This window comes from Cetorhinus maximus, chromosome 17, assembly GCF_964194155.1.
Source record: "Cetorhinus maximus chromosome 17, sCetMax3.hap1.1, whole genome shotgun sequence".
In the NCBI taxonomy this organism is placed as follows: domain Eukaryota; kingdom Metazoa; phylum Chordata; class Chondrichthyes; order Lamniformes; family Cetorhinidae; genus Cetorhinus; species Cetorhinus maximus.
This window is the reverse complement of record NC_135895.1, coordinates 12,711,259-12,733,861: the sequence shown is the minus strand read 5'-3', so window position 1 is coordinate 12,733,861 and position 22,603 is coordinate 12,711,259. Positions and strand designations below refer to the sequence as shown.

At 46.9% G+C, this 22,603-nt stretch overlaps 1 protein-coding gene across 1 annotated transcript in view; it reads right to left on the bottom strand.

The window, feature by feature from the left end:
* The window catches only part of pigk (phosphatidylinositol glycan anchor biosynthesis, class K), a 127,459-nt gene extending 105,792 nt beyond the window's left edge, over positions 1-21,667 (bottom strand). Inside the window, exons 1-2 of the mRNA XM_078560732.1 lie at positions 21,531-21,667; positions 165-218 (exon numbers count right to left, since the gene is read on the bottom strand). Of these exons, the coding sequence (XP_078416858.1) occupies positions 165-218; positions 21,531-21,638 (162 nt within the window). The 5' untranslated portion in view covers positions 21,639-21,667. The remainder of the gene's footprint in view (positions 1-164; positions 219-21,530) is intronic.
* Between the last annotated feature and the right edge of the window lie 936 nt (positions 21,668-22,603).

The following is a 22,603-nucleotide window of genomic DNA, read 5'->3' as shown; positions in this document are numbered from 1 at the left end:
AGGGTTGCAGGGCTGGAGGAGGTTGCAGGGATAGGGGATGAAAATTTCAATCATGGTGTTTTTAGAAAACTGAAAACAAGCTCAAGACAGCCAAGCTATTAGAACATGTTCTATCAACTGGTGTAAAACTGCTGAGAGTTTTCTAATGTCTTGTACAATCTCACCAGCACAGCCCAATTATTTGTGTGGCCACTTCTGAAGAACTGCTTTACTCGAGTCTGTATGAAAGAAAAAAAAACACATATTAAGAAATATTCTAAACTAAATTACAAACAGAAAGCTGAACATTACTTGCAGTTTGTTTGCTTCTGTTTATTTTTGCAACTGCTTCTCACAGTCAGATATTCGTGTTTAAATCAAAACATTTCAAACTTTAATTCAAGTTTGGGAAGGATCCTGAGGTCTACAGTTGAGCGATTCCACCTGCACAAGGTTAAGATCAGGCCGGAATGAGAACTTCCAGGGGTTCCAGAGGTACTGGGTAGTCTTCATTACTTTGCCTCAGTTGTTACGGTTCAAAAGCAAGACATCACTGGAAGCACAAGCAGGCTACTCAACAGTTGTGTGGCAGCAGGGACAGGTGGAGGAGGTGGTGAGTGCAAAATACACACTGTCTCATAGACACAGGCAGAGATAGAGAGATAGAGACACACACTTGGCTGATGCACAGACACAAACACACACACAGACAGAAACACACAGGCAGAGGGAGAGAGAGAGACAGAGAGAGAGGTGTTAATAGGATCCATGCCAGTAGTGAAGTCAAAACTAAGACACAGAGCCTTTCCTTGCTAAGAGAGTTTATTGACTTTGTTCAGCGTCAAGACTCCTCACCTCCACCCAGTGTCCCAGCTATCCCCTATTGATAGCTGTTCAAATAGCCATCAATTATTTCCCTTAATGTAACTGACATTAACAAACCTTAACAAAATAATTGATAAGACATTGACAAGAGACACAAACACACAGGCAGACAGAGAGGGACAGAGACACACACAGCAGACACGTTGAATGCAAAAGCAGGGATGCAATGCTGGAACTGTATAAAACACTGGTTAGGCCATGGCTGTGTACAGTTCTGGTCACTACACTACAGGAAGGATATAATTGCTCTGGAGAGACAGCACAGAGGAGATTTACTAGAATGTCGCCAGGGCTTGGAAATTGCAGCTATGAAGAAAGATTGGATAGCCTAGGGTTGTTTCCCTTAGAACAGAGGGGCCTGAGGGGTGACCTAATTGAGGTGTACAAAATTATGAGGGGCCTAGATAGGAAAGGCCTGTTTCCCCTAGCTGAGGGCTCAGTTACCCACTGGTAATAGATAGGACATAGATTCAAGGTAGAAGGAATAGAGGGGACATGAGGAGAAACATTTTCACCCAAAGGCTGGTGGGCATCTGGAATTCACTGCCTAAATTGGAGGTTGAAGCTGAAACACTCAACTCATTTAAAAGGAACCTGGGTCTGCACCTGAAGCACTGTAACCTGAAAGGCTACGGACCAGGTGCTGAAAAGTGGGAATAAAATCAGTGGCTAGTTTCTTTTGTACTCATATTTGGCCAGTGCAGACATGATGGACTGAATGGCCTTTCTGTGCTGTAACTTTTCTATACACAGCACGCACACGGGCAGAGAGAGACACACGCACACGGGCAGAGAGAGACACACGCACACGGGCAGAGAGAGACACACGCACACGGGCAGAGAGAGACACACGCACACGGGCAGAGAGAGACACACGGGCAGAGAGAGACACACGCACACGGGCAGAGAGAGACACACGCACACGGGCAGAGAGAGACACACGCACACGGGCAGAGAGAGACACACGCACACGGGCAGAGAGAGACACACGCACACGGGCAGAGAGAGACACACGCACACGGGCAGAGAGAGACACACGCACACGGGCAGAGAGAGACACACGCACACAGGCATTTCCAGTTAGTCTTTTCGTTGGCTAGCAATCAGGAGGATTCCTGGTTGAGTTTCTCCTTCTAATTTGAGGGACCATGAGCGAGATGATTCCCCATTGCACAGCTTGGCTAATCATAACCTAGACCAGCTGCTCCATCAGGAAGCTTCCTTGATGCTTTTAATTTGACTTCCCTTCTGCTTTGAGAAACATATCATTAATGCCACAAGTAAAGCACTTGGGGAGACTTTAGGGTTATCTGAATTATACCATCTGGAGCTCTTGGCCTGAAATACCCTGAGAGGAATTCCAAACAAGCAGCTTTATTTCCTTAAACACTTAACATTAACTAATCAAAGGCACAGCTTCCAAACTGACAGGAAGCAGCCACTTTGGCTTCAGGTCAGGGTCAGGCTTAACAATACCAGGCCCTCTGAGCTCGAAGCTTCCAGTGTTCAAAGATTTGGCTGCAGCTGGAGAAGGGAATGATTTAAGAGTTACTCACTAAGGTGCATCTGGCTGGGATTTAACCGTGCAGAAGGCATTTCTCGCAGCAAGAAAAAAAAAGATGCACGTGCCTAGTTCTGAGGTCTCGTTCAGGTCAACTCTTGACGTGTAGTTGAGCGTGTTGCTTCTCTCTCCCCCTCGGTCCCATAGGCTGATTACAGTGGCACCGTGCACCCTCTCTCACATCACCCCTGGCGGTTCTGCAGTGTTCATACCTACCCACCCTCCAGCTCCATGATTCGAAGTGTGATCTTCGAAAGTACACAAGCAAATTGCTGGGCTGTACAGAACTTGAATCTTGCAGAAAGAGAGACGTGTTGCTGAAGCTTTCATCTTGCACTGGCATTCTTGAATTTTCTCTGATCAAATTCAAACTATCACAACAATTTATACTGCAGGAGAAAAGGGTGCCGATTGGTTGGCAAGTTGACTCTGATTGGCTGAGGTGTTGCCGTGGAGAAAACAATAGTGATCCTCGTCCTGGTCTCACCCATGAGTGAAAACATCTTCTTTATGTCTACCCTATCAAATCCTTTCATAATCATGAAGACCTCACTCAGGTCACATGCAGTTTTCTCTCTTCTAGAGAAAAACATCCCCAGCCTATTCAATCCTTCCTGTTAGGCATAATCTCAACATTCATGGTCATTCTGGTGCCTTGAACATACTCCTTCCACCAGATTAGAATTACAGTTAAATATTTTACTTTGTTACACAGGATATCGTCAGGCTGGTGGAATTGGTGGGGGGGGGGGGATGAATAGCAGATGAAATTTAATGCTGAGAAGTGTGAAGTGATTCATTTTTGTAGGCAGAATGAGGAGTGGCAATATAAAATAAAGGGTACAATTGTAAAGGAACAGAGGGGCCAGGCGATATATATTCACAAATTGTTGAAGATGGCAGGGCCGGTTGGGAGAGAGGTTAATAAAGCATGTAAAATGCTGGCACAAAAATAAAAATAAAGAGTCATATAGACTCGAAACGTTAACTGCCTGAGAGTGTGATGGAAGCAGATTTAACCGAGACTTTCAAAAGAAGAATGAGGAGAGGCAATATGAGATAAAGGGTACAATCATTGTCTGAACAGAAAAGTATTTGCAGAGAAATGCAGGGAGAAAAGGGCAGGGGAGTGGGACTAAATAAGTTGCTCTTGCAGAGAGCTAGCACAGGCACAACGGGCCGAATGACCTCCCTCTGTGCTGTAACCATGCTACAATTCTATTGTTCAGATGTGAGCAAAGGTGACAAGACATAATTCGCTGCCCAGGCCTCAATGCATTAAGAGTTAAGCTGAGACACTCAAATCAGGCCAGGTGGGAGTGACAGACTTCCTCCCCTGAAAGATATGAGTGAACGAGTTGGGTTTTTAACGACAGCTTTATTGGTGCCAGCACACAGATGGACTAAATTCAAGTTCTCAAATAGCCATGATGATGCTTGAACCTACAACCCCTAAATTGCTCAACCAGTCCCTAAACACCAAGCTACATTACCATTGATGCTATAAAAGCAGGGACTTACACTTATTCAAGATATTGTCACATCCTTAGAACATCCCAGAGCAACTAACAGCCAGCAACATACAAGTGCAGTCAGGGTTGTAATGCAGGAAAATGTGACAGCCAATTGGTACATGCCAAAGGTCTGACAAACAGAAAAAATGGCCAGTTAATTTGTTTTGGTGCTGGTTGAGGGGGAACATTGGCCAAGACACTGGGGAGAACTCCCCCGTCCCTTCTTCAGAATCTTTTACATTCACCCGATCACGCAGAGGGAGAGGTTTAAGGTCTTAACTGAGGGACAGCACTCTCGACAGTGCAGCACTCCCTCAGTACTGATCTGGAGTGTAAGCCAAGGTTATGTGCTCAGGTCTTGCAGCGGGAGTTGAACCCACAACCTTTTGACACGGAGGGTGAAATGCAACCAAAAGACCCAAGTTGTCACATGATTGGCGACGGGATCTCCACTTGGAGAGGCAAGCTTTGATCAGGGATAGTCAGCATGGCTTTGTCAGAGGGAGGTCATTCCTAACAAATTTGATTGAATTTTTTTGAGGAGGTGACCAGGTGTGTAGATGAGGATAGTGCAGTTGATGTAGTTTATATGGATTTCAGCAAAGCCTTTGACAAGGTCCCACATGGGAGACTTATAAAGAAGGCAAATGCACATGGGATACAGGGTAATTTGATAAGGTGGATTCAAAATTGGCTTAGTTGTAGGAGACAGAGGATGATGACAGAAGGATACTTTAGTGACTGGAAGCCAGTGTCCAGTGGCATACCACAGGGATCTGTGCTGGGTCCCCCATTATTTGTCATTTATATAAACGACATAGATGACTATGCGGGGGGCAGGATTAGTAAGTTTGCGGATGACACAAAGATTGGCCAGGTGGTTAAGTGAGGTGGAGTGTCTTGGGCTACAGGAAGATATAGACGGGATGGTCAAATGGGCAGATAAATGGCAGATGGAATTTAACCCTGAAAAGTGTGAGGTGATACACTTTGGAAGGAGTAATTTGACAAGGAAGTATTCAATGACCGGCATGACACTAGGAAGTTCTGAGGAATAAAGGGACCTTGGCATGTGTCCATAGATCTCTGAAGGCGGAGGGGCACATTAGTGGGGTGGTGAAAAAGACATATGGGACACTCGCCTTTATCAATCGAGACATAGATTACAAAAGTAGGGAGGTCATGCTGGAGTTGTATAGAACCTTGGTGAGGCCACAGCTGGAGTACTGTGTGCAGTTCTGGTCGCCACATTATAGGAAGGATGTGATTGCACTGGAGGGGGTGCAGAGGAGATTCACCAGGATGTTGCCTGGGATGAAACATTTAAGTTATGAAGAGAGGTTGGATAGACTTGGGTTTGTTTTCGTTGGAGCAGAGAAGACTGAGGGGCGACCTAATCGAAGTGTACAAGATTATGAGGGGCATTGTCAGGGTGGATAGGGAGCAGCTGTTCCCCTTAGTTGAAGGGTCAGTCACGAGGAGACACAAGTTTAAGGTGAGGGGCAGGAGGTTTGGTGGGGGGGGATGCGAGGAAAACCTTTTTTACCCAGAGGGTGGTGACGGTCTGGAATGCGCTGCCTGGGAGGGTGGTGGAGGCGGGTTGCCTCACATCCTTTAAAAAGTACCTGGATGAGCGCTTGGCACATCATAACATTCAAGGCTATGGGCCAAGTGCTGGTAAATGGGATTAGGTAGGTAGGTCAGGTGTTTCTCACGTGTCGGTGCAGACTCGATGGGCCGAAGGGCCTCTTCTGCACTGTATGATTCTGTGATTGGCAGTTCTCCAATGAACTGCAAAACATAGAAAATAAAATAAATGTTTTTTAATGTTTCCAGACAGGCTGCAGCTGGTGTGACCCCCCCACAAGAATATCTGACCCCCAAAGGTTGTACTGAGTCCCTTGATGTTGATGTAGGGGCTGGTCGGATTATATAGCTATGGTTTTTTTTTAAAATCAATGCAATTCAGAAACACCTCCCCATCAACGCAGAACCGATGGGTGTAACTGACTGCTTAGACCTGTTCAACCAGGCACATTGCTCACACAGAACAAGACAGGTACAACAATTACTTGCGCTTATATACGCACTTCAACATTGTAAAACACCCAGAGGAGTTACACTGGAGTTTTATCAGACAAACATTCAAGCTGAGCCAAAGGACAGGGTACCAAAGTTTGGTCAAAGGGGTGATTTTTAGGAGAGAGAGGGAAAGAGACAAGAGAGGTTTAGGAAAAGGACACCAGATGTCTATTTGCCTTGGCAACTCATAATAAGCTCACACCTGAGATTCCATCAAGAAAGCATTAAAACATGAACCTCAATTTGTGAATCAGCATCTATAAGGAAAAGGAAGAAAGCCTTGCATTTATATAGCGCCTTTCACCAACACCAGACATTTCAAAGTGCTTCACGGCCGATTAAAGGTTAGTCACTGCTGTAATGCATCAAGTGGATCCTGAGAAACAACTTTTAAAATAATCAGAGCCGCCGCAACTAGATGCATTAAGCCTCAGCTTTTTCTTAGAAATGAGATTCTGAATTTAATTTCAGGAGGTTCATATCCCAGTTGATCCACAACCTCATTAGTATGGTGCCAATATGATTAACTCCAGCCAGCTGGGCTCTCTCCAGTAGTTACTCCAGATTGCTTAATCCTTCTGTGCAAATACAATTAGGTTATTTATCATGCATCTACAGAACTACACTCTTTAACAAGCAAATTATTTTAAAACTTTTCATCATTTTCCATGTCCCTGGGGGATCTCACATTATCCAATTACACCTTATGGGGGAGGAAGCAGGGAACTAAGGTGAAACCATACAAGCCAACTCACATTTAACATGTTGTGTGCTATTGAGTTCATCCATTTTGTGTTCTTCTCCAGCTTTGGGAGGTCAATTCATTTTAGCAAATACAGTTTTGTACGAGTTTTTAGTGCAATTATTCTCAGAAGTTTTCAACATTCGTCCTCCTCCCACTCAATGGAGCAGACTTGAAGGGCCGAATAGCCTACTCCTGCTCCTAAGTCCCATGTCCCTAATTCATTCCGATTCTAGCACTGTCATTTATAGCAACTTCCAGATAGTCTACTGGGAATTCTCTCCCTGTGCTCATCAATATGAGGGGTGATGATTCCAGGGAATCTGCACTTTTCCGCTTTGGCCAACATCGTGCAGCAGCAAACATTCCCAGGGCAGGTATAGCATGGGTTAGAGACAGAGTAAAAATCCTCTAACATTGCCACAACGTCATCATCTATTTATATGGACAAAAGCAAAATACCAGCATCTGCAGAAATCTGAAATAAAACAAAAATTGCTGGAAAAACTCAGCAGGTCGGGCAGCATCTGTGGAGAGAAACAGGGTTAACGTTTCAGGTTGAACTGATGAAAGGTCATCAACCTGAAACATTAACTCTGTTTCTCTCCACAGATGCTGTTGACCTGCTGAATTTTATATATATATATATATATATATATATATATATATAGTGTCCCTTTAAACATAATAATCTGTGCTCACATGCAGTCAGACCTGGACAATATCCAAGCTTGGGCTGACAAGTGGCAAGGAACATTCACACCACACAAGCGCCAGGCAATTGAGAATCTAACCATCTCCTGTTGACATTTAATGGCATTACCATCTCTGAATCTTCCACTATCAATGCATTAGGGGTTATCATTGACCAGAAAATGAACTGGACCAGCCATATCAATACTGTGGCTACAAGAGCAGATCAGAGGCTGGGAATCCTGAGGAGAAAATCTCACCACCTGACTCCCCAAAGCCTGTCCACCATCTACAAGGCAACACGCAAAAAGCTGGACACTATCCAGGATGAAGCAGCCCACTTGACTGGCACCCTTTCCACTACCTTCAATATCCACTCCCTCCACCACCGACGCACAGTGTGTACCATCTACAAGATGCACTGCAGAAACTCACCAAAGCTCCTTCGACAGAACCTTCCAAACCCACGACCACTACCATCTAGAAGGACAAGGACAGCAGATGCATGGAAACACCACCACCACCTGCAAGTTCCCCTCCAAGCTACACACCATCCTGACTTAGAACTATACCGCCGTTCATTCTCTGTCACCGGGTCAAAATCCTGGAACTGCCTCCCTAACAGCACTGTGGGTGTACCCACACCATGTGGACTGCAGCAGTTCAAGAAGGCAGCTGACAACCACCTTCTCACGCGTAACTAGCCAGCAGTGCCCACACCCCGTAAAAGATTTTTTTTTAAATCCCATAGTGCTTCATAGGGGCATTCTAAACCAAAATTAGATACTGAGCCATATAAAGAGGCATTAGGACAGAGGGCCAATAGCTTGGTCAGAGGTAGACTTTATGGGGTGTCTTAAAGGAGGAAAGCAAGTCAGAGAGGTATAGGGAGGGAATTCCTGGGGTTAGGGCCTGGACAGCTGAAGTATGGCCGCCAAGGTTGAAACGATTAAAATCAGGGATACTCAAGGGGCCAGAATTAGAGGAACCCAGGTGCCTTGGAGGCTTGTGGGACTGGAAGAGATAGGGAGGGGCAAAGCCCTGGAAAGATTTCAAAACAAGGAGGAGAATTTTAAAATTGAGGTTTTGATTAACTGGAAGCCAATGTAGGTCAGCGAGTGCAGGGGTGATGGACGAATGGGACTGACTGGGAATTGGGACCCGGGCAGCAGAACTTTTGGATGGCACACGTTTAGGGAAAGTGAGGAAATGACCTGGAGTGTGTTGGAATAGTCAAGTCTAGAAGTAACAAATGCACAGGTGAGCACTTCAAGAGCAGATGAGCTGAGGTACTTTCTAGTCAAAGTGCCGATACGAGGTTGAAAGCTCATCTCAGGATCAAGTAGGCAAACAGTCTGGTTCAGACTAGAGACAGTTACTTGGCAGAGGCATGGAGTCCAGGGCTAGACAGCAGTGCTTGTGGCTGGGACAATGGCTAGTCTTCCCAATATTTAATTGGAGGGAATTTCTGCCCATCCAGAATTAGGTCTTGAACAAACAGCCTGAACAATGCAAAGAAAGTGAAGGGTGCGAGAGAGGTGGTGGTGGTGAGGTACAGCTGGGTGTTGTCAGTGAACATTTTTAAAAATTCATTCATAGGATGTGGGTATAGCTGGCATCTCTAGTTGCCCTTGAGAAGGTGGTGGTGAGCTGCCTTCTTGAACCACTGCAGTCAATGTGGTGTATGTACATCCACAGTGCTGTTAGGAAGGGATTTCCAGGATTTTGACCCAGTGACAGTGAAGGAATGGTGATATATTTCCAAATCAGGATGGTGAATGGCTTGGAGGGGAACTTCCAGGTGGTGGTGTTCCCATGTGTCTGCTGCCCTTGTCCTTCTACATGGTAGAGTTAGGGTTTGGAAGGTGCTGTCTAAGGAGCCTTGGTGAGTTTCTGCAGTGCATCTTGTCGATGGTACACACTGCTGCTACTGTGCGTCGGTGGTGCAGGGAATGAATGTTTGTGGAAGGGGTACCAATCAAAAGGGCTGCTTTGTCCTTGGCGGTGTTGAGCTTCTTGAGTGTAGTTGGAGCTGCACTCATCCAGGCAAGTGGACAGTATTCCATCACACTCCTGACTTGTGCCTTGTAGATGGTGGACAGGCTTTGGGGAATCAGGTGGTGAGTTAATTGTCGCAGGATTCCTAGCCTCTGACCTGCTCTTGCAGCCGCAGTATTTATATGGCTGGTCCAGTTCAGTTTCTGTTCAATGGCAGCCCCCAGGATGTTGATAGTGGGGGATTCAGCGATGGTAATGCCATTGAATGTCAAGATGCAATGGTTAGACTGTCTCTTGTTGGAGATGGTCATTGCCTGGCACTTGTGTGGCGTGAATGTTACTTGAGCACATGGAAACCAATGGTGTGTTTTCAAATAATGTCTTCGATGGGCAGCATGTGGATGAGAAATGGGGGGGAGGGAGAGGGACCAAGGATAGATCCTTGGGGGACACCAGAGATAGCAGTAGGGGAGCAGGAAGAGAGGCCACTGCAAGTGGTTCTCTGGCTACATTTAGGACGATAAGAATGGATCCAGGTACGTGCAGTCCCAAGCAGCTGGATAAACACTCGCAGAGCAGTTACAGCATGGGTTGGATACAGAATAAAGCTCTCGCTTCACTGTTCCACTCGCAGAGCAGTTACAGCATGCTTAGATAAAGAGTAAGGCTCTCTCTACATTGGGCACTGCATCTTTTACTCTATTCTATGACAGAGCTGCTAGAAGCTAACACTGGCTCCTGTAACAAAAAGGCAGCAATATGTATCGCTGGCATCTTTCCCCGATAGGCACCAAAGGAAAAACCACAACAGAGATGTCAAATGAAAAAGACACATTTGGAAAGTTGCCTGTCATAACCTCTGACTAATCACTCTGCGCTCAGAACAGACTTTGCAACCTCAGGCTGGTGTCAGTGTCTAAACAATGCCAAAAAAAAACCCTTTCATTAAAATAAAGCAAGCATTTATTTAGATAAGAATCACAGAAACATGAGCACATGAGGAGGCCATTTGGCCCATCATGCCTGTACGAGTTATCCAATTAGTCCCATTGCTCTGCTCCTTCCCCAAGGATCCTACAAAAACCACAGGACATGAATTTAAGGTAACTGGCAAAAGTGGGGAAGATGATGCAGCCAGTTGTGATCTGAAATGAACGAACATTTTTTAAAAATTAATTCACTGGATGTGGGCTTCGCTGGCTGGGCCAGCATTTATTGCCCATCCCTAATTGCCCTTGAGAAGGTGGTGGTGAGCTGCCTTCTTGAACCGCTGCAGTCAATGTGGTGTAGGTACACCCACAGTGCTGTTAGGGAGGGAGTTCCAGGATTTTGACCTAGTGACAGTGAAGGAACGGAGATATGTTTCCAAGTCAGGATGGTGGGTGACTTGGAGGGGAACTTCCAGGTGGCAGTGTTCCCATCTACCTGCTGCCCTTGTCCTTCTAAGTGGTAGTGGTCGTGGGTTTGGAAGGTGCTGTCTAAGGAGCCTTGGTAGATTCCTGCAGTGCATCTTATATACGGTGTACACTGCTGCTACTGTGCATCGGCGGTGGAGGGAGTGAATGTTTGTGGATGTGGTGCCATTCAATCAGACTGCTTTGTCCTGGACGGTGTCAAGTTTCTTCAGTGTTGTGGGAGCTGCACGCATTCAGGCAAGTGGGGGAGTATTCCATCACACTCCTGACTTGTACTTTGTAGATGGTGGACAGGCTTTGGGGAGTCAGGTGGTGAGTTACTCGTCGCAGGATTCTTAGCCTCTGACCTGCTCTTGTAGCCACAGTATTTATGTGGCTAGTCCAGTTCAGTTTCTGGTCAATGGTCCCCCCCAGGATGTTGATAGTGGGGGATTCAGTGATGGTAATGCAGTTGCACGTCAAGGGTGATCGTTGGATTCTCTCTTGTTGGAGATGGTCATTGCCTGACACTGGTGTGGCGTGAATGTCACTTGCCACTTGTCAACCCAAGCCTGGATATTGTCCAGGTCTTGCTGCATTTGGACATGGACTGCTTCAGTGTCTGAGGAGTCGCAAATGGTGCTGACCATTGTGCAATCATCAAACATCCCCACTTCTGACCTTATGATGGAAGGTCACTGATGTACCAGCTGAAGATGGTTGTGCCTAGGGCACTACCCTGAGGGACTCCTGCAGTGATGTCCTGGAGCTGAGATGACTGACCTCCGACAACTACAACAATCTTCCTTTGTGCTAGGCATACTCCAACCAGCAGAGAGTTTTCTGCCTGATTCCCATTGACTCCAGTTTTGCTAGGGCTCCTTTATATCACACTCGGTCAAATGCTGCCTTGATGTCAAGGGCAGTCACTCTCACCTTGCCTCAGGACTTCAGCTCTTTTGTCCATGTTTGAACCAAGGTTGTAATGAGGTCAGGAGCTGAGTGGCCCTGGAGGAACCCAAACTGGGCGTCAGTGAGTAGGTTATTGCTAAGCAAGTGCCGCTTGATAGCACTGTTGATGACCCCTTCCATTACTTTACTGATGATGGAGAGCAGACTGATGGGGCGGTAATTGGCTGGGTTGGATTTGTCCTGCGTTTTATGTACAGGACATACCTGGGCAATTTTCCACATAGCCGGGTGGATGCCAGTGTTGTAGCTGTACTGGAACAGCTTGGCCGTTTCTTGATATCACGTGGATTGAATTGAATTGGCTGAAGACTGGCATCTGTGATGCTGGGGACCTCCGGAGGAGGCTGAGATGGATCATCCACTCAGCACTTCTGGCTGAAGATTGTTGCGAATGCTTCAGCCTTATCTTTCGCATTGATGTGCTGGGCTTCCCCATCATTGAGGATGGGAATATTTGTGGAGTCTCCTCCTCCAGTGAGTTATTTATTTGTCCACCACCATTCACGCCTGGATGTGGCAGGACTGCAGAGCTTAGATCTGATCTGGTGGTTGTGGGATCACTTAGCTCTGTCTATCACATGCTGTTTATGCTGTTTGGCATGCAAGTAGTCCTGTGTTATACCTTCACCAGGTTGACACCTCATTTTTAGGTATGCCTGGTGCTGCTCCTAACATGCACCCCTGCACTCTTCATTGAACCAGGGTTGATCCCCTGGCTTGATGGTAACGGTAGTGGGGGGTATGCTGGGCCATGAGGTTACAGATTGTGTTTGAGTACAATTCTGCTGCTGCTGATGGCCCACAGCGCCTCATGGATGCCCAGTCTTGAGTTGATAGATCTGTTCGCAATCTATTCCATTTAGCACGGTGGTAGTACCACACAACACGATGGAGGGTATCCTCAATGTGAAGGCGGGACTTCGTCTCCACAATGACTGTGCGGTGGTCACTCCCACCGATACTGTCATGGACAGATGCATCTGCGGCAGGCAGGCTGGTGAGGATGAGGTCCAAGTCTGTTTTTCCCTCTTGTTGGTTCCCTCACCACCTGCCGCAGACCCAGTCCAGCAGCCATGTCCTTTAGGGCTCAGCCAGCTTGGTCAGTAGTGGTGCTACCAAACCACACTTGGTGGCGGACATTGAAGTCCCCCATCCAGAGTATATTCTGCGCTCTTGCCACCCTCAGTGCTTTCTCAAAGTGGTGTTCAATATGGAGGAGCACTGATTCATCCGCCGAGGGAGGGTCGTATGTGGTAATCAGCAGGAGGTTTCCTTGCCCATGTTTGACCTGATGCCAGGAGACCTCATTGGGTCCAGAGTCGATGTTGAGGACTCCCAGGGCAACACCCTCCTGACTGTCTACCACTGTGCCACCACCTCTGCTGGGTCTGTCCTGCCGGTGGGACAGGACATACCCAGGGATGGTGACGGAATCACGGAACTGTTACAGCTCAGGAGGAGGCCATTTGCCCGCTGAGTCTCCAAATGAGTAATTACATAGTGCCACTTCCCCACCTTCTTCCTGTAACCCTATACATGCTTCCTTTTCAGATAATATTTTTAGAGCTGAGGATTGTGGACTTTTAATTATTATATGTGTTGGCTGCTGTTGCAACTGGGTTAGTCTGTAGCTCTGCCATCCTTACCTGGCCTGACCTATATCTCCAGACCCACAGAACATAAGAAATAAGAACAGGAGTAGACCATTTGGCCCCTTAAGCCTTCTCCGTCATTCAATTAGATCATGGCTGATCTTCTTGTGTTTCGAAACATTCTCATCTAACCCCAATAACCTTTGATTCCAATGCCTAATTAAAATCTATCTGCCTCTACCTTAAAAATATTCAATGACCCCCACCTCCACCTCCACCTGAAGCAGAGGGTTCCAAAGTCGCACAACCCTCTGAGAGAAAAAAATTCTCCTCATATCTGTCCTAAAAGAGCGACCCCTAATTTTAAAACAGGGCCCCCTAGTTTTGGATTCACCCACAAGAGGAAACATCCTTTCCACGTCCACCTTGTCAAGGCCGTTCAGGATCTTGTATACTTCAATCCAATCACCCCTCACTCTTCTAAACTCCAGTGGAAACAACCCCAGTCCATCCAACCTTTCCTCATAAGACAACCCACTCATTCCAGGTATCAATCTAGTAAACCTCCTCTGAACCGCCTCCAATGCATTTACACCCTTCCTTATATAAGGAGACCAAAGCTGCACACAATACTCAAGGTGCGGTCTCACCACTGCCGTGTACAACTGAAGCATAACATCCTTACTTTTATGTTCACTCCGTCTCTTAATAAAGGCTAGCATTCCATTAGCCTTCTTAATTACTTGCTGCACCTGCATACTAACTTTTTATGACTCATGTACCAGAACACCTAGATCCCTCTGCACCTCAGAATTATCCAGCCGTTCTCCATTTAAGTAATACTCTGCTTCTTCGACAGCAATGTGGTTGACGCTTAACGGCCCTCTGAAATGGAATGGCAATCCACTTGTCAAGGCGGCGACTCACCATCGCCTCAATAAATGAAGGCCTTGCCAGTGACGCCCACATCCCACGAATGAATTTCAAATAAAACAGCTGTGCAGATCAGAAAGTGCCTTTACCTTGCTTCTGCCACTTATAAAAAACAAATCTTTGGTAGAAACCTGAAAGGGTAATGGAAGTAAGCTCAATTATAACTTTCAAAAGGGAATTGTCGATCTATTTCATAAGAAAAAATTTGCAGTGGAGAAACTTTTAGGGGGGAAATTCCAGAGCAAAGGGATTCCTGCACTAACAACACAATAACCGGATTTTGCAGTCAGTAGTGAAGTGACAGCGCTCACCCACTGGCTTCAAAGAAAGCTGCTCACAAAGAGCTAGGGATTTCTACGGTGTGCATCTCCCCTGTCCAATCAACAGTTGAAATCTGGCACCAAGTCAAGGGGATCCCCAAGCACCTCGCAGCAGCGATGCCAACAAGGAGGGTAAGCAGCCAATCACACTGAAGTATTCTCACAAACAGCAAAGCAGGAAGTTAAAAGCTCAAATGTGTTACTTTTAATTTAAAATCTCAGGTGGTGAAATAAATAATGATTGGGTTAAGATAGAAGATAAAATAAAGACAACATTTCAAAAAATTTAATTTGTGAATTTATCATATCATGACATTCCACAAATATAAAATTAGCTTTTCAGGGCCAGTGAGAGTGTTTATTACCACTTATGAACTTATGTCTTTTTTCATTTACTCAGTAGCTTGGGAAGCCTATAATTCCCCGATGCTTTCTCCAAGGCAACACCTCTGCCAACCAGTCAACTTGCCAACCAATCAGCACCCTTCTCTCCTACAGTATAAAATTGTTGGGATTGTTTAAAAATTTGGTAATCTTGTATTTGTCCTGATGAGTGCAAGACAAAAGGTTTTGGCAACATGTCTCTCTTTTCAGCAATACTCAATCACAAACTTAGTACATTCAACAAGGTGTAACTTTTTCAAGGGTTTTTACAGCAAGACCAACAGCGTAAACGCTGCACTGCACTCTTGTGCGGGGTAGGGAACCTCAAGAGCCCACCTTCTGTACAAGTGGAAAATCACCGACAGCAAATTCTGGATTTTCGCTTCATTTGTGCAGACTCCCAAAGTTGCTGTCAATTTCAGTTGAGTAATGGCAATGAAAGCTAACCATTTCGCTGCCATTACCATTGCAAATTCCAAGTCAATCAGAACACAGTTGTACAATTTATACCAGGCAGCAGGAGAAACATTTTGCTATGTCGCCACAAGCACAACATACTTTGCCAAATCTCTATACAGAGTGTAAGGGGAAAGAGTGAAGCCGGGGGATGAAAGCTCTGGAATGGAGCCAAGGGGTTGCACAAATGGCCATTGTCAGACAAACAAAGGATCAAGAGGGACACATGGTTGTAAGAGATCTGAGGAAGGCTGAGACAAACATAAGAAATAGGAGTGACCACTTTATTTAAAGTGGCCTAGTAATCCAGAGATAAAAACAAAAAGCTAAAAGCTACTGCGGATGCTGGAAATCCAAAACAAAATAAAAACAGAATTACCTGGAAAAACTCAGCAAGTCTGGCAGCATCGGCGGAGAAGAAATCAGTCAACGTTTCGAGCCCTCATGGCCCTTCAGCAGAACTGAAGCATAGTTTCAACAAGGGAGAAATATAAATTGGTTTAAGGTGGGTGGGGGGGAAGAGACACATTGAGGGTGTGGTGTGAGCAGATAATCAAAAGATGTCAGAGACAAAAGGGTCAAAGAGGTGTTGAAGGTGGTGGTCTTTGTCTGAGAAAAGTGCTAATTAAGAATGCAAGACAGGATATTCAAAGTACAGCTCTAGTGGGGGTGGGGTGGAAAGACTAAAGGTTTTAGTTTTAGATTTAAAAATAATGGAAATAGGTGGGGAAAGAAGAATCTATATAAATTATTGAAAAAAAAGGCGGGTGGGGGGGGGAAAGAAACGGGGTGGGGATGGGGGGAGGGGGAGTTTAAGATCTAAAGTTGTTGAATTCAATATTCAGCCCAGAAGGCTGTAAAGTGCCTAGTCGGAAGATGAGGTGCTGTTCCTCCAGTTTGCGTTGGGCTTCACTGGAACAATGCAGCAAGCCAAGGACAGACATGTGGGCAAGAGAACAGGGTGGAGTGTTAAAATGGCAAGCGACAGGGAGGTTTGGGTCTTTCTTGCGGACAGACCGCAGGTGTTCCGCAAAACGGTCGCCCAGTTTGCGTTTGGTCTCTCCAATGTAGAGGAGACCGCATTGGGAGCAACGAATGCAGTAGACTAAGTTAGGGGAAATGCAAGTGAAATGCTGCTTCACTTGAAAGGAGTGTTTGGGCCCTTGGACGGTGAGGAGAGAGGAAGTGAAGGGGCAGGTGTTGCATCTTCTGCGTGGGCATGGGGAGGTGCCATAAGTGGGGGTTGAGGAGTAGGGGGTGATGGAGGAGTGGACCAGGGTGTCCCGGAGGGAACGATCCCTACGGAATGCTGTCAAGGGGGGTGAAGGGAAGATGTGTTTGGTGGTGGCATCGTGCTGGAGTTGGCGGAAATGGCGGAGGATGATCCTTTGAATGCGGAGGCTGGTGGGGTGATAAGTGAGGACAAGGGGGACCCTATCATGTTTCTGGGAAGGAGGAGAAGGCGTGAGGGAGGATGCGCGGGATATGGGCCGGACACGGTTGAGGGCCCTGTCAACGACCGTGGGTGGAAAACCTCGGTTAAGGAAGAAGGAGGACATGTCAGAGGAGCTGTTTTTGAAGGTAGCGTCATCAGAACAGATGCGACGGAGGCGAAGGAACTGAGAGAATGGGATGGAGTCTTTACAGGAAGCGGGGTGTGAGGAGCTGTAGTCGAGGTAGCTGTGGGAGTCGGTAGGCTTGTAATGGATATTGGTGGACAGTCTATCATCAGAAATTGAGACAGAGAGGTCAAGGAAGGGAAGAGAAGTGTCAGAGATGGGTACCCGCATGGGCCCCAGCTATGCCTGTCTCTTTATGGGGTATGTGGAACATTCCTTGTTCCAGTCCTACTCCGGCCCCCTCCCACAACTCTTTCTCCGGTACATCGATGATTACTTCGGTGCTGCTTCATGCTCTCGTCGGGACCTGGAAAAATTTATTAATTTTGCTTCCAATCTCCACCCCTCCATCATCTTCACATGGTCCATCTCTGACACTTCTCTTCCCTTCCTTGACCTCTCTGTCTCAATTTCTGATGATAGACTGTCCACCAATATCCATTACAAGCCTACCGACTCCCACAGCTACCTCGACTACAGCTCCTCACACCCCGCTTCCTGTAAAGACTCCATCCCATTCTCTCAGTTCCTCCGCCTCCGTCGCATCTGTTCTGATGACGCTACCTTCAAAAACAGCTCCTCTGACATGTCCTCCTTCTTCCTTAACCGAGGTTTTCCATCCACGGTCGTTGACAGGGCCCTCAACCGTGTCCGGCCCATATCCCGCGCATCCTCCCTCACGCCTTCTCCTCCTTCCCAGAAACATGATAGGGTCCCCCTTGTCCTCACTTATCACCCCACCAGCCTCCGCATTCAAAGGATCATCCTCCGCCATTTCCGCCAACTCCAGCACGATGCCACCACCAAACACATCTTCCCTTCACCCCCCTTGACAGCATTCCGTAGGGATCGTTCCCTCCGGGACACCCTGGTCCACTCCTCCATCACCCCCTACTCCTCAACCCCCACTTATGGCACCTCCCCATGCCCACGCAGAAGATGCAACACCTGCCCCTTCACTTCCTCTCTCCTCACCGTCCAAGGGCCCAAACACTCCTTTCAAGTGAAGCAGCATTTCACTTGCATTTCCCCTAACTTAGTCTACTGCATTCGTTGCTCCCAATGCGGTCTCCTCTACATTGGAGAGACCAAACGCAAACTGGGCGACCGTTTTGCGGAACACCTGCGGTCTGTCCGCAAGAAAGACCCAAACCTCCCTGTCGCTTGCCATTTTAACACTCCACCCTGTTCTCTTGCCCACATGTCTGTCCTTGGCTTGCTGCATTGTTCCAGTGAAGCCCAACGCAAACTGGAGGAACAGCACCTCATCTTCCGACTAGGCACTTTACAGCCTTCTGGGCTGAATATTGAATTCAACAACTTTAGATCTTAAACTCCCCCTCCCCCCATCCCCACCCCGTTTCTTTCCCCCCCCCACCCGCCTTTTTTTTCAATAATTTATATAGATTCTTCTTTCCCCACCTATTTCCATTATTTTTAAATCTAAAACTAAAACCTTTAGTCTTTCCACCCCACCCCCACTAGAGCTGTACTTTGAATATCCTGTCTTGCATTCTTAATTAGCACTTTTCTCAGACAAAGACCACCACCTTCAACACCTCTTTGACCCTTTTGTCTCTGACATCTTTTGATTATCTGCTCACACCACACCCTCAATGTGTCTCTTCCCCCCCACCCACCTTAAACCAATTTATATTTCTCCCTTGTTGAAACTATGCTTCAGTTCTGCTGAAGGGCCATGAGGGCTCGAAACGTTGACTGATTTCTTCTCCGCCGATGCTGCCAGACTTGCTGAGTTTTTCCAGGTAATTCTGTTTTTATTTTGTTTAGTAATCCAGAGGCCCATGCTAATGCTCCAGGGACATGGGTTCAAATCCCACCATGGAATTTAAAATCAATTAATAAATCTGGAATATAAATCTAGTCTCAGTAACGGTGCCATGAAACTATTAATTGTTGCAAAAACCCATCTGGTTCACCAATTTCTTTTAGGGAAGGAAATCTGCCATCCTTATCTGGTCTGGCCTACCTGTGACTCCAGACTCAGAGCAATGTGGTTGACTCTTAACTACCCTCTGAAATGACCTAGCAAGCCAGTCGATGCAGGGGCAGTTAGGGATGGGCAACGAACGCTGGTATGGCCATCGATGCCCACATCCCAAGGAAGATTAAAGAATCTAAGAATATTTTAAGAACATAAGAAATAGGAGCAGGAGTAGGCCATTCAGCCCCTTGAGCCTGCTCCACCATTCAATTCAATCATGGCTGATCTTTTACCTCAACTCTACTTTCCCACATTATTCCCATCAGCACTCAATCTCTGCCTTGAATATGCTCAATAACTGAGCATCCACAGCTCTCTGAGGTAGAAATTTCCAAAGATCCACAACTCTCTGAAATTTTTCATCTTGGTCCTAAATGGTCGGACCCTTATTCTGAGGCTATGCCCCCTATTTCTAGACTCCCCAGCCATGAGAAACATCCTCCCATTATCTACTCTGTCAAGCCCTTTAAGAATTTTACATTCAGATTATCAAAGCATGGATGAAACATTAAAGAGTTCTGGGACATGATTCACTTCGCACTCATTGCACTGAACTGCATTCTACTTTGCTCACTCGTAATAAAGCCGGCCCCCAGCTCCTCAGGCAGACTTGCTGAATCTTGCTTAGTGACAAGTAACCTATTCTGACCCAAGGTCACATATGTGAAAGTAAATCTCACTCTGTCTCTTTCTCCTCCCAGGCGCTCTCGCCACTATCCATATCTATCAGCTGTTCATCAGCTCAGTTGTTAGCACTTCACCCTCTGAATCACAAGGTTCTGAGTTCAAGTTCCACTACAGGGTTTGAGCATAAAAATCAAGGCTGACCCTCCAGTGCAATACTGAGGGAGCACAGCATTATCTTTCAAATGAGACATTGAACCGAGGGTCCACCTGTCTGCTCAGGTGGATGTAAAAGGTCCCATGACACTATTTCGAAGGAGAGCAAGGGAGTTCTCCCCAGTGTCCTGGCCGATATTGATCCCTCAATCAACATCACAAAAACAGATTATCTGGTCATTACCACATGTTAACCACTACGTCCGGTGGTGTATCACAGGGTTCGGTGCTGGGTCCCCTGCTGTTTTTGGTGTACATTAAGACATGAATGTAGGAGATAAATTCATAGATGACACGAAAACTGGTGGTGTGGTAAATAACGAGGAGGAAAGCCTTAGACCACGGGGACGATATAGACAAGCTGATCAGCTGGGCAGAACAGTGGCAAATAGAATTTAATCCTAAAAAGTGTGAGGTGATGCATTTTGGGAGGACTAACAAGGCAAGGGAGTACACAATGAATGGTAGGACCCTACGAAGTGCAGAGGATCAGCGGGACGTTGGTGTGCATATCCATCGGTCCTTGAAGGCAGCAGGACAAGTAGATAAGGTGGTTAAGGCGGCATATGGGATATTTGCCTTTATTAGTTGAGGCATTGATTACGAGAGCTGAGAGGTTATGATGGAGCTTTATAAAGCATTAGTTAGGCCACATCTGGAGTACTGTTTGCAGTTCTGGTCACCACACTATAGGAAGGGTGTGATTGCACTGGAGAGGGTGCAGAGGAGATTCACCAGGATGTTGCCTGGGCTGGAGTGTTTCAGCTATGAAGAGAGACTAGATAGGCTGGGATTGTTTTCCTTAGAACAGAGGAGCCTGAGAAGGGACCTGATTGAGGTGTACAAATTTATGACATGCATAGATAGGAAGAAATTTTTCCCCTTAGTGGAGGAATCAATAACTAGGGGCATAGATTTAAGATAAGGGGCAGGAGGTTTGGAAAAGATTTGAGGAAATTTTTTTTCACCCAAAGGGTGGGGGGGTATCTGGAACTCATTGCCTGAAAGGGTGGTAGAGGCGGGAATCCTCACAACATTTAAGAAGTATTTAGATAAACCCTTGAAAGGCCATAGCAGACAGGGCTACGGGCCAAGTGCTGGAAAATGGGATTAGAGTAGGTAGGGGTTTGTTGACCGGCGCGGACACAATGGGCTGAAGGGCCTGTTTCTGTGCTGTATAATTCTATGACACATTCATAAATGTTGGCGGAATGCGGATGTTCGTCTGTGATGCTGACACAAGCAAAGCAGAAGCTGCGTGATGGGCTACTCAACTGTAGAGTGCATCACCACCACCTGTCCTCTTCCCAATGGCCCCGAGCAAGGGGGTCAACATTCTCTCCGCCCGAAGCTAAATGACGGTCCAGCCCCTCTCTCTCGGGCAGACTGAGAGTGGCCGGAGCCCGGGGGGCTGCCCCACTCCCCCCAGGCCCTCTCACTCCCCCCAGGCCCTCTCACTCCCCCCAGGCCCTCTCACTCCCCCCAGGCCCTCTCACTATATTTCAGGCTGAGCTCCGCCATCCCGCCCGGCCCAGGACTAAAGTCCGCGGCACATCCTCACCTGCACTCCCACAGTCTCGGAAGCGCCCCGGCCGGCGAGAAGACCCAAAACAATCCCCAGGCTCCATAGGGAGAGCGGCGGCGTCCAACGGGCTCTGGGGGCCGCCATCTTTACCGGAAGTCGAACCGGCGCTCTACAAACGTCCGGCCGCCACCCGATCCCCAAACAGAAGTTCCGGCTGCCGGCCAAACCCATCCACTCATTGGGCTCTATATCCATTAACATTTCGCATCAACTCTACTGCATAGTCTGCAGCCCAATGTTAACGATGGAACTTCTTTGCTGCATCTATGTTATTCATAATAATAATCAATCATTCATAACCAAGTTTTAGAGGGACAATGTTTTTGTGCCTGACCCCACTGCATCTCTCAAAGGGTTCCATTGTTGACCCAACCTGACCTTACCCATCAAGTTGCCATTGGAAAGAGGAGATCACGTTGAGCAACTTTAGCGGGCAGCCAATTTTCTCCAGCAGCTTAAATAGACCGCCTCTGCTCACATGGTCGAATGCCTAGTTGAGATCAATGCTGCTGACAAGCTTGGCCACGTTCATCAGACAGATAATAACCATATACCCAAACACCTTCTGTGCAGTGAATTGGCCATTGGGTCATAACCTCCTGGGCATCCATACCCCCACTACAAGGACACCTGTAAGAAAGTTATGAAGATGGCGGACATTGACACTGACAACTGGGAGAAAGTTGCTGACGGCTGTGACCTCCGGATGCTAACTGTTTGAAAGTGCATTGAAAGAGTCGAGCAGAAACGAAAAGCTCAGCTGTTTGAGAAGATAGCCCAGGAAACAGAGAACAGTGAATCGTGCACCTACTCAGCCCACTGTCTTCCTCTACAGCATATGTGCCAGAGACTGCCATACAGAGTGAGGTTCCTGAGCCACAGCAGGCGATGCTTAACAAAGAGTTGACCACCACGGCACAAACCATCCTCCTTCACGACAGAAGACTATCCCCAATGCAATCCAATGTCGCCTTACAGGGCAATCCTCTCATCTCAGGAATCAGCCCACTGAGCCTTTGTAACATTCCTTTCTTCAACCTTCCATAGAT